This window comes from Aotus nancymaae, unplaced genomic scaffold (assembly GCF_030222135.1).
Source record: "Aotus nancymaae isolate 86718 unplaced genomic scaffold, 86718_ANA_hifiasm-v0.15.2.pri h1tg000021l, whole genome shotgun sequence".
NCBI lineage: Eukaryota > Metazoa > Chordata > Mammalia > Primates > Aotidae > Aotus > Aotus nancymaae.
In genome coordinates, this window is record NW_026988433.1 from 8774761 (window position 1) to 8787474 (window position 12714).

At 57.1% G+C, this 12714-nt stretch overlaps 1 protein-coding gene across 3 annotated transcripts in view; it reads right to left on the reverse strand.

Moving 5' to 3' along the window:
• The window catches only part of RFLNA (refilin A), a 323776-nt gene continuing 311062 nt past the window's right edge, over positions 1-12714 (reverse strand). For 2 of the 3 annotated variants that reach the window (XM_064379609.1, XM_012447127.2), the window contains 2 exons: positions 3599-3708; positions 1-1800 (listed from right to left, as the gene is read on the reverse strand). In XM_064379609.1, the coding sequence (XP_064235679.1) occupies positions 1467-1800; positions 3599-3708 (444 nt within the window). In that variant the 3' untranslated portion in view covers positions 1-1466. Of the gene's footprint in view, positions 1801-3598; positions 3709-4527; positions 4719-12714 lie in introns of those variants that run through there. The other variant, XM_012447126.2, reaches the window with a different exon arrangement.

A 12714-nucleotide genomic window follows, 5' to 3' on the forward strand; every position in this document is an offset into this window, starting at 1 on the left:
TTGGGTTTGCACAGTTTATTGAGATAATCAATTGATTTAAGTTATTCCTTTGTTAACCAGAAAGCATCTCTGGAGAGAAACTGCACTCTCTGTATAGATATATAAAAATATATCAGTCATTCTGCCTCTCCCGGATGTGAACGGAATCACCCTCCTCACCCCCGACAGAGAGGTCTCAAGCCCCAGGGAACCTTCCCCTCCCCCTCTTGGGGGTTATCAGGGGAGGGTCAGGGAAGCCCCCAACTGCGGGTGCATTCAGGTCTGAGGGGGAGGAAGGCTCATGGGGCATCTCCTCGGCACCCTGCAGAGGTGCGGGCTTCGGGGTGTTTGTTCAGCAGCCTGGGGGGCTCCCCCAGCTCCCCACGCCCCGTGCCTCCTGGCTTGTTCCAGGGAGCCCTGAGCCGAGTCTTCATCTGGCTCCCAGGCTTCGTTCTTCCCACGACATCCCACAGGCAGGGGCGAGTCTGCGGCAGGAAGGAGTAACACGCTGTCACTACAGAATCCATCGTGCACAGTAACGCAGGCTGAGGGCCGCAACCCGGTCCCCTGGTGTCTCTTTAAACCAACAGTTGAGCTCCGACTCCCTCGAGTTCAGACCCGGCCCCTCACAGGTGGCAGCATTTCCGAGCGCTTCACCGCCTGCGCTGGGCACTTTGGTTTTGACATCAAGGGTTCTAGTCCTGGAGGCGGTGCAGGGACGGGTGTTAGCTGGGGGCGCCCTGCAGGTGAGGCTCCAAAGGCTGAGCACCAACCTTTCCATTTAGATGGGCAGTGTCCCGAATCTTCAACACTGGAGGGCACGAGACAGTGGCAAGGCCACAGCTCAAAGTTTTTCTAGGCGTTCCCTGCCCCCAGTATAACCAACCTCAGCCCTGGCATCAGCACCCAGCCTTTGCCCAACCTCCTGGCTCAATCTGCCAGAGGTGGCTTAGCCATGGCTCCGGACCTCTCGGTGCAACCTGCACGCGCATGAAAGGCCTGTTTGGGACACACCCCAGGCCAGCAGCAGGGAAGAGAGGCTCCCCCTTCCCTTACCCACAGCCTCGGCCACCAGCCTGGGACACACAGGGTGGCAGGGCTCTCGGGGAGCTGCAGCCGCCCCCACCAGCTGAGGCTGGGATGCCTCTGTCCTGGCACTGCTCAGGGTGGTTCTCGGCTTCAAGGGCACGCCATGGACCCATTCTTCTCCCCTCACCCTGGAGGTGGCCACCACCTAACAGCGCGTGCCTCCACTGCCTTTCCAGCTTAAGTGCTAAGAAAACAGGTACTTTTATTGAGTCCTTGACACCGAAACAAGGAGACACCCCACCCAGCCTGTGGGTCTGGGCAGGCAGCGGGAGCTGTCTCCTTCCACATGGGTCCTTGGCCGGGCGGCGTCCCCGCCTGCCCCCTGCCCGAGTGCCAGGCCGAGCTCATCGTTTCTATCTTCCCGGCCCCTCCAGCACCCTGGGCCGGCCCCAGCCCCATCAGAGCGTGGCAGGGCCCAGGAGGCTGGGGGCAGGGTCCTGGCACTGCTGCAGCTGCACGCTGGCGGTGAACCAGCGGCTGGGCCGGCCCAGGCTGCAGTGCAGGGTGGTCCGGAAGGTGCTCCTGGCGTGCTTGGGGAAGATGATGGTGGTGCTGTGGAAGCGCAGGGCGCGCGGGCGCGGCTCCAGGGTCAGTTGGCTGCGGTACTTCCGCCACGTGCAGTTGGGCGCCGCCACGATGGTCTCGCTGTAGGCCGTGACGGTGGGCACGGGCACGTAGAAGACCTTGTCCTGGAAGTGCTTCTCCGAGGCATACTTGACCTCAGAGTTGCAGCTGGAAAGGGCAGGGGGGACACAGAGTGAGCCCAGGAAGGGGAGGCAGCCCAGTGGCCTGCCCGCACCATGGACACCGGAGGGCCCGGGGCAGACGCTCTGAAGCGTAACGGGTGTGGGCTGCTCTGAAATGTCAAAGTCAAGACGGTCAAAGAAGGGCTGAGGGACTGTTCTGGCTGCACAGAGACTAAAGAGGCCAGACAGCTGGATGCAGTGCAGCGCCCCGGCTGATCCCGAGCTGCGGAGAGAGTAAGCCAGGAGAGGGCCTGGTGGGGCGGATGGCGGAAACCGAGCCGGGCCGTGTGGGTCAGGTGCTGGCGTCAAACCTGCGCTTCCCTCATGTTGACAGCTGTGCTGCTGCCATGGAAGAGGGTGTCCCCATTCTTAGGAGTATCTGGGGGCTAACGGGCAGGACGTCACCAATCTCCTCTCAAATAAATAGGGCACGATATAGCACCTGCCGCCTTTCAGTAAGTCTGAAATTCTATCAAAATACATTTCCCAAACGCTTCAACACCCCTAGATGAGTGACTGACCAGCAACCCCCAGTTCCACGTCCAGAGCTTTAGAAAACCACACTGGAAGCTCTGGGAAGGAGAGAGTCCCCCCATCTCATTCCGCACTGAATCCCCACGAAAGCCGTGTGATGGGCTCAGAGGTCCCGAGGGTCCCGGCATCCGTCCTCCACCCTTGCCGGGCTTCTGGTGATCTGATTTGGGCTGCTTGGGGATTGTCTCCTGGGACCACGTGCGTGGCTGGCGAGGGCAGCAGGCAGCAGGTCTCTGACGCTCGGCTGGCCCCACTCGACAGGGACAGGTGGATAGAGAGAGCCCCACAGATACATGGGCAAGACTCTCGGACCCCACACTCCACCTCCGGGAAGCCTGAGCCCCAGCAGCTTCAGATGTGGTGAGTTCCCAAGCAGGAGCACCTTCATTCAATTCAGATGCCACCTAAGATGTCATCTGCCTGGGAGGGCACCCAGTACACCTGCAGTGCAGTAGCTCATGGGTGGCCTCAGAACCTAAGTTATAGTCACAAAGAACATGGAGCAGCTGAGTGTCCCCCTAACACATGGATGACAGAGCGGAAAGGGGTCCTGAGTTGCCTGAGTGGTTTGGTTGTGAACACCTAACAATCTGGCAGGGGCCAGGTGCGGTGACTCACACCTGTAATCCCATCACTTTGGGAGGCTGAGGCAGGATCACTTGAGCCCAGGAGTTGGAGACCAGCCTGGGCAACATAGTGAGACCCCATCTCTACAAAAAATACAAAAATGAGCCAGGCACAGGGGCTCGCTCAGCTCCTGCTCAGGAGGCTGAGGTAGGAGGATTGCTTGAGCCCAGGAGGCTGAGGCTGTAGTGAGCCATGATTCCACCAATGCACTTCAGCCTGGGTGACACAGTGAGATCCCGTCTCAAAAAAAAAAATCTGGCAGGAAAAGGGAAGGAGAGTTAGGGCGCTCAAGAGGTTATGTTTATAATTTTCCAAATTTTCTGGGATGTTGGATTTAAAATAAAAGGAGAAGGTAAATGGGGAAATGTCTGAATAGGCCTGGGGTGGGGTGTGGGGTGGCTACAGAGGGTCCCTTGGGGTCAGAGTCTTAAAATCAGTTTTGTCTCTGGCCAGGACACGGCCATCCTCCCCAGGACGCAGCACCCAGAGGGGCTGCCTAGACAGTAGGGAGCCTCCTGGGCCCCCCAGCCTGGCCTAGTTCCCACCCCCACCCCACAAGAGAGTCAGGACCAGCCCCCAACCCCCACCCACTCCTCCGGCACAGAGCCCAGCAGCCCACTCACCGTATCTCGTGCGTGGGTTCCGGATTCACTTTGATGCTCTCCCCGAAGAACACCGGCAGCATCCGGGGCCTCATCTCAGACACGGGGTGATGTGGGGGCTGGGAGGGGGCCTGTGGGGAGAGCCAGGGATGCAGGGTTATGCAGCCCCTTGTCGCAGTGGCCTCCGCTCCCTGCTGGGCACACAGGACCACCTGAAACCCTGTGGCCCTGGCTTGGTCTGGAAGCTGTTTGTGGGGCCCATCAGGAAGCCTGCTCAGAGCCCCTCCCTGGGATCCAGGCATTCGGGGGTCTGCCCAGCTCCCCACCGCCAGCCTGCCCCCCAGTTCTCAAAAAGGGGCACGCCATGGCCTTTCGCTGCAACCTCCAGGCCACACCCACCCCGAGCCCGGGTCAGAGCTCCGTAGAACTGGGATCCCCTCTGTGCTCTGCGTGGGGCTGAAACCATGCTCAGCCTGGAGAAAGGATTCCCAGCCCTTCTTGGTGCCACCCAAGGCTCGGACAACCTCCAGGGGGTAGAGACCCCGCCACACCTGTGTCTGTGGCACACCTGCCAGGGAGGGACACAGGTGGGAGCTGGCCAGGCCTGTAGAGGGCATGGGAAGCCGGTCAGAATGGCACATGTCTGCGGGAGGGCGGGGCAGGCCTACCCAGCATCCACCTCTTCTAGAAATGGTACCGCGTCTCCCCGAGGACAAGGACTGGATTAGGCGTGGGCGTGTAACCCACACTGGGCCAGTGAGAGCCCTGCCCAGGTTTTCCTCCAGAGCTGTGGGGACGGTCCCCCCACCCCCCACCGAGGGAGCTAAGAATGTGGGAGCGGGAGGGTGGAAACCATGTGGAAATAGAGCTACACTGAGGAGAGCAGGGGTCAAAGACGGTGAAAGATCAAGTCTTGCCAACATTGTTCAAATGCCTGGGTCAAGCCACACCTGAAGCTGTTCCTAACTTGTGAGCACCAGCAAATCCATTTTGAGGCTTCGGACCATTTGAGCTGCCTTTCTGTCACTTTCAGCTAGAAGAATCTTGGCAAGGTGGGGAAAGAGAGTTCCATGGGAAAAGAAGCCATCCGCAGCCTCTTCAGAAAGAGCCCCTTCAGACAGACAGAAAGAAAGCACTCTCTGTTCCCCTCCCCAGCCCACCCCACAGCTCCACGCTGGGAAGTTCTTCCTCTGGTGTGTTTTAAAATCTGACCGAAAATTCCACTCCCTGTGGAAGCAAAGACCTTCAAGGGCATGTCCCATGCCTGGAGCTTAGGAAGTGGCTTAAGGACCCCACCCATCCTTCGGGTCAACCTCCCCCTCCCCAGCTCAGCCCACTGCTGGTTCAGCCTCAAACTGGTTCTGGAAACGCAGGCTTCAGGCCTCCCCACAGTCTCTCCTCAAGCCAACTCGGTGATACGCTGCCCTCCCCCAACTCTTCCCTCCCGAAGAGCTCCACCCCCGACAGACTCAGCTCGTGGGCCTTCCCCGTCTGCCACCAACCCAAGAAAAGCCCTGTCCATCTACACTTAGGGGTCCTTCAGGGCCAGCCTAGCGAAGTGAGACCTTGAAGTAGAGATTTCACCCGGGGCAGGGCCAGGAGGCTTTGCTTCCAAAACCCTTTTTCTTTTGCCCCAGGACACGGTCTTGCTCTGTCACCCAGGCTGGAGTGCAGTGGTGCAATCACGGCTCACTGCAGCCTCGAACTCCTGGGCTCAAGCGATCCTCCAACCTCAGCCTCCCACACAGCGGGCACTACATGCCACTGTGCCCCAGCCAATTTAAAAGACAATATTTGCAGAGACAGAACCTCACTATGCTGTCGAGGCTGGTCTCAAATTCCTGGGCTCAAGTCATCCTCCTACCTTGACCTCCCAAAGTGCTGGGATTGCAGGGGTCAGCCACCACGCCCGGCCCCTAAAGCCATTTAAGGCTGCCCTAGATGTTCTCCTTGGGTGCTGCTGGGACACTCAAGTCATGGCCGACCCATGCCACCCCACAGGAACACGTGGTGAGAGCCAGAGAGAAGCCCTGCTCTTCGATGCCACGGAGACTGGGGTTGTGTGTGACGCGGCCTCCCCTCGCCTGACTCGCCCATGCGGGGACAGCAGGGGGTCTGCAAGGCTGCTCCCTAGGGCCTCTGCTGGAACTACACATGCCCGCACCAAGGGCTGAGGGAGGTGAAGGGCAGGGCTTTAAATGACCCGCCTATTTTCAGGTATCTTGTTCCTCACTGGGGTCATGCAGATTGGACCACAGCATGTGGCTAGCACAGCGCCGGAGAACGCAGGAGTGCACGTGTGAAGACATGCCTGCGGACACACCAGAGGTCTTCCACCAGCGCACTCACTGCGCTCCTACTGTGTGTTGGCCCTGCGCTCTGTGCTGCTGCTACAGTGTAGACGGAGGCCCTGCGTCCCCACTACTCTCAACAGTGTCCCGCCAATGGACTAAGATGCCATCTGTGGGGAGGGCCGCGGTCATCAGGGTGCTGCGGCATGAGAAGGGGTTTCACTGCCAGGTAACCGGGAGGGCGTCCCTGTGCCGTGCCACTTGGGATGTGATCTAGGGGTGAAATTCACTTGCCGTCCCACAGGCCACAGGTCCTGCACTTTACTGTGTCCTGGGGTCCCCCATTAGGCACCGGGGCCACACAGCCACAAACAGCACCCAGGACACCCGCACACCCTCAGCCCCGCCTCCCCCCGTGCGTGGGCTCTAGGGATTCTAATACAGAGGCCACTAGCCGCGTGGGGCCGGTCAACTTCAATCCATCACAATTCAGCAGGATGAAAAACGCCATCCTCAGTCCACCCGCCACATGCAGGCAGCTGTCTTGCTGGCCAGGGCGGGTCCAGAACACACTCACTGTCACAGCAAGCGCCCGGCACCGGCTGCCCTGGGGGGAGGCAGGCCGTGGGTGAAGTTCCCGCCGGCAGCCCAGCCCAGCCCAGCCCCAAATGACCACTGCACGTTGTATGCTGAGACCCTCGAAGAAGAGGCCCCAAGACGTCCCCACCAATGGCCCTGCTCCCCTAGAGCCACTCAGGCCACTGGCTGGGCAGGCCCTGGGTTTGCCCCCGGCTCTGTCTGCCTGTGTCGGGAAGGGGAGGGCTGGAGGTGCTTGAGGTAGAGGCAGGTGTGGAGAGGAAGGCTGATGCACGCACAGGATGGGAGTTAATGGAAGACCATGCTCCGTCCTCAAAGCAAGGAAGACCACTTTGAGGCAGCAAAATGCGGCCAGATTTGCTGGCTCTGGCTGCAGCCTTTCATCTATTTACTGATTGTATCTAAAGGGGAGTATGCTCTGCACCTCCCAAGGACATGCCAAACCACCACAGCTAGAGATCATCTGCTGATGCTTCGCTTCCTTCTCACCCCCACATCCCTGAGCTCAGGCTTCTCTGTTTACACACGCGGTAATAGTGTGGGTCTCCGGCACTCCTGCTCCGGGCCTGCGCATCCTCCTACGCGCCCGCCCCTGGGATCCCGCCTTTACGTGCACTTACTCGTCTCTTACTGTCTTTGTCTCCGCTGACCTGGTAACTTCCTAGTTACGAGGGGGTTGGTTCTTCGACAGGCAGGGACCCAAGGGAGGTCACGATGTGGTCTGAAACCTGCAGACCCTCTCCCCGGAAGGTGCGGCATGAGATGGACCCACAGAGGTCCTTGAGACGAGTGTCGAGTCAAAGCACGAACACCAAAAATGCAGCCAGAGGTGGCTTTCCGAGGACAGGCGCAGCGTGGGTCAAATACGGTCCCCGCAAGCCCATGTCCACGCAGACCCTGCGGACGGGGTCTTATTTGGAATTGAGGCTCCTGTGATAAGCTCATCCTGGAGGAGGGCGGGCCCTAACGCCAAAGACTGGTGCCCTACAAGAAGAGCAGACACAGGCCGGGTGCGGAGGCCACGCCTGTAATCCCAACACTGGGAGGCCGAGGCAGGTGGATCACCTGAGGTCAGGAGTTCGAGACCAGCCTGGCCAACATGGTGAAACCCGTTTCTACCAAAAATACAAAAATTAGCCAGGAGTGGTGGTGCACGCCTATAATCCCAGCTATCAGGGAGGCTGAGGCAGGAGAATCACTTGAACCCTGGAGGCGGAGGTTGCAATGAACTGAGATCACGATGCCACTGCACTCCAGCCTGGGTAACACAGTGAGACTCTGTCCCCCCCACCACACACAAGAAAAGAGCGAACAGACGCACAGGGATGACGTGGAGGTGGGAATGGCTGGGGCGCAACCACGAACACTGAACACCTGCAGCCACCAGCAGCCGGAGAGGCAGGAAGAACCCTCCCCCGGGGCCCTCTGCGGCAGTGTGGCCCTGCCCACACCTGGATTGGAAATTCCGGCCTCCAGAACTGTTCGAGAATAGAGTTCTATCGTTTCAAACCACCCAGTCTGCAGCACATTTTTACAGCAGCTCTCGGAAGATCACATAAAAAGGACGCATTCTAAAAATCAAGACAGGAGCGACCCCCGAGGCCTGCGCCTCCCATCCCTCCAGGAAGGCACCAGGGCTGGCTGAGGCCCTGCGGGGTCCCAGGCCTGGCCTCCTCCCATCTTGATCAGGGACTTCAGATGGGAAGTCTTGTGAAACCAGTTTATCGTGGGAGTCTTCCCAGGGGAAGGGGAGAGAGGGGCCAAGCAGGGGACAGCCAGGCAAGGCAGAAACAGCTGTGACCAGCCTGGCCCCATCACACCGGGGGCGAAGGAGTGTGACTGCCCCGTCCCACCCAAGAGAGCTGGCCGCTCACCACTGGCTGCCCCACTCCTGGGGGTGGGAGTCACCTTCTGGAGGAAGAAGACCTCTTTCCCCCAAGGACAGCTCTCTGGTGAAGGGGACAGCTGCCAGCCGTGGGCAGCCAGGGTTCACGGCCACTGGGGACCGGGGCCGTGGGGCAGTCATGGGGACATGGCACTGAGCAGGTTTTGCTTGCGCATCTATTTCTAGGTTTTCGGCCCTCTCCCCACTCTTTGGCCCTACCCAGATCATGAGACCCCGCAGGTGGGAGGCAGGGTCTCCATTCTTTACACCCCAGCGTCTGGCTCATGGTGATGCTCGGTGCTTGGTTCCTGGCTGAAGAGGGGACAGCTGGCTCCCACCGGGGACAGCAGGCGGCGGGGACCCTGTTCCTCCAGGCTGATGCTCACGCCTGGGCTGCAAAGGGCCAATCCTGTAACCATGGTGACCACAGGGGCACTGACCTCGGGCAGAGGCAGTAGAGGGAGGGCAGGGCAGGAACCCTGAACTCAGAGCCAAGTCCTGCTCCGGGCCCGGCTTGGTGTTTCCTCCACCTGTCACTCCCCACCGCCTCCAGGCCCACCTGGACAATGAGGATGGAGAGTTTTTAACACTTTCACTGCGCTGGGCACCATTCTGGGCACTTGCCACATGGCCTACTCATCTGATCCTTCTAAAAACCCCAGCATGCAGCTGCTAGCAGCACCCCCATTTTCCAGATGTGGCACAGGAACGGGCTCTTTCTAACAGGCGCAGGAACGGACTCTTTCTAACAGGCCCAGGAATGGACTCTTTCTAACAGAGACAGGAATGGACTCTAACAGGCACAGGAACAGACTCTTTCTAACAGGCCCAGGAACGGAGTCTAACAGGCGCAGGAATGGACTCTTTCTAACAGGCCCAGGAACGGACTCTTTCTAACAGGCGCAGGAACGGACTCTTTCTAACAGGCCCAGGAACGGAGTCTAACAGGCGCAGGAACGGACTCTTTCTAACAGGCGCAGGAACGGACTCTTTCTAACAGACACAGGAACGGACTCTTTCTAACAGGCCCAGGAACGGACTCTAACAGGCGCAGGAACGGACTCTTTCTAACAGGCGCAGGAACGGACTCTTTCTAACAGACACAGGAACGGACTCTAACAGGCGCAGGAACAGACTCTTTCTAACAGACACAGGAACGGACTCTTTCTAACAGGCCCAGGAACGGACTCTTTCTAACAGGCCCAGGAATGGACTCTAACAGGTGCAGGAATGGACTCTTTCTAACAGGCGCAGGAACGGACTCTTTCTAACAGACACAGGAACGGACTCTAACAGGCCCAGGAACAGACTCTTTCTAACAGGCCCAGGAACGGACTCTAACAGGTGCAGGAACGGACTCTAACAGGCCCAGGAACGGACTCTTTCTAACAGACACAGGAACGGACTCTAACAGGCGCAGGAACAGACTCTTTCTAACAGGCCCAGGAACGGACTCTTTCTAACAGGCCCAGGAACGGACTCTTTCTAACAGGCCCAGGAACGGACTCTAACAGGTGCAGGAATGGACTCTTTCTAACAGACACAGGAACGGACTCTAACAGGCCCAGGAACGGACTCTTTCTAACAGGCCCAGGAATGGACTCTAACAGGCGCAGGAATGGACTCTTTCTAACAGACACAGGAATGGACTCTAAGAGGCCCAGGAACAGACTCTTTCTAACAGGCCCAGGAACGGACTCTAACAGGTGCAGGAACGGACTCTTTCTAACAGACACAGGAACGGACTCTTAACAGGCCCAGGAACGGACTCTTTCTAACAGGCCCAGGAATGGACTCTAACAGGTGCAGGAATGGACTCTTTCTAACAGGCCCAGGAATGGACTCTTTCTAACAGACACAGGAATGGACTCTTTCTAACAGACACAGGAATGGACTCTAACAGGCCCAGGAACCGACTCTTTCTAACAGGCCCAGGAACGGACTCTAACAGGCGCAGGAATGGACTCTTTCTAACAGGCGCAGGAACGGACTTTTTCTAACAGACACAGGAACGGACTCTAACAGGTGCAGGAACGGACTCTTTCTAACAGACACAGGAACGGACTCTAACAGGCCCAGGAACGGACTCTTTCTAACAGGCCCAGGAATGGACTTTAACAGGTGCAGGAATGGACTCTTTCTAACAGGCGCAGGAACGGACTCTAACAGGCCCAGGAACGGACTCTTTCTAACAGGCCCAGGAATGGACTCTAACAGGTGCAGGAATGGACTCTTTCTAACAGGCACAGGAACGGACTCTTTCTAACAGACACAGGAACGGACTCTAACAGGCGCAGGAACAGACTCTTTCTAACAGGCCCAGGAACAGACTCTTTCTAACAGGCCCAGGAACGGACTCTAACAGGCACAGGAATGGACTCTTTCTAACAGGCGCAGGAACGGACTCTTTCTAACAGACACAGAAACGGACTCTAACAGGTGCAGGAACGGACTCTTTCTAACAGACACAGGAATGGACTCTAACAGGCGCAGGAACGGACTCTTTCTAACAGACACAGGAACGGACTCTAACAGGTGCAGGAACGGACTCTTTCTAACAGACACAGGAACGGACTCTAACAGGCCCAGGAACGGACTCTTTCTAACAGGCCAGGAATGGACTCTAACAGGTGCAGGAATGGACTCTTTCTAACAGGCGCAGGAACGGACTCTAACAGGCCCAGGAACGGACTCTTTCTAACAGGCCCAGGAATGGACTCTAACAGGTGCAGGAATGGACTCTTTCTAACAGGCACAGGAACGGACTCTTTCTAACAGACACAGGAACGGACTCTAACAGGCCCAGGAACGGACTCTTTCTAACAGGCCCAGGAATGGACTCTTTCTAACAGACACAGGAACGGACTCTAACAGGCCCAGGAATGGACTCTTTCTAACAGGCCCAGGAATGGACTCTAACAGGTGCAGGAATGGACTCTTTCTAACAGGCACAGGAACGGACTCTTTCTAACAGACACAGGAACAGACTCTAACAGGCCCAGGAACGGACTCTTTCTAAAAGGCCCAGGAATGGACTCTAACAGGTGCAGGAATGGACTCTTTCTAACAGGCACAGGAACAGACTCTTTCTAACAGACACAGGAACGGACTCTAACAGGCCCAGGAACGGACTCTTTCTAACAGGCCCAGGAATGGACTCTAACAGGTGCAGGAATGGACTCTTTCTAACAGGCACAGGAACGGACTCTTTCTAACAGACACAGGAACGGACTCTAACAGGCGCAGGAACAGACTCTTTCTAACAGGCCCAGGAACAGACTCTTTCTAACAGGCCCAGGAACGGACTCTAACAGGCGCAGGAACAGACTCTTTCTAACAGGCCCAGGAACGGACTCTTTCTAACAGGCCCAGGAATGGACTCTTTCTAACAGACACAGGAACGGACTCTAACAGGCCCAGGAACGGACTCTTTCTAACAGGCCCAGGAATGGACTCTAACAGGTGCAGGAATGGACTCTTTCAACAGGCACAGGAACAGACTCTTTCTAACAGACACAGGAACGGACTCTAACAGGCCCAGGAACGGACTCTTTCTAACAGGCCCAGGAATGGACTCTAACAGGTGCAGGAATGGACTCTTTCTAACAGGCACAGGAACAGACTCTTTCTAACAGACACAGGAATGGACTCTAACAGGCCCAGGAACGGACTCTTTCTAACAGGCCCAGGAATGGACTCTAACAGGTGCAGGAATGGACTCTTTCTAACAGGCACAGGAACAGACTCTTTCTAACAGACACAGGAACAGACTCTAACAGGCCCAGGAACGGACTCTTTCTAACAGGCTCAGGAACGGACTCTTTCTAACAGAAACAGGAATGGACTCTAACAGGCGCAGGAACAGACTCTTTCTAACAGGCCCAGGAACGGACTCTTTCTAACAGAAACAGGAATGGACTCTAACAGGCGCAGGAACAGACTCTTTCTAACAGGCGCAGGAACAGACTCTTTCTAACAGGCCCAGGAACGGACTCTTTCTAACAGGCCCAGGAATGGACTCTTTCTAACAGACACAGGAACGGACTCTAACAGGCGCAGGAACAGACTCTTTCTAACAGGCCCAGGAACGGACTCTTTCTAACAGACACAGGAATGGACTCTAACAGGCACAGGAACAGACTCTTTCTAACAGGCCCAGGAACGGACTCTTTCTAACAGACACAGGAATGGACTCTAACAGGCGCAGGAACAGACTCTTTCTAACAGACACAGGAACGGAGTCTTTCTAACAGGCCCAGGAACAGACTCTTTCTAACAGACACAGGAATGGACTCTAACAGGCGCAGGAACGGACTCTTTCTAACAGACACAGGAACGGACTCTAACAGGCCCAGCAATTGACT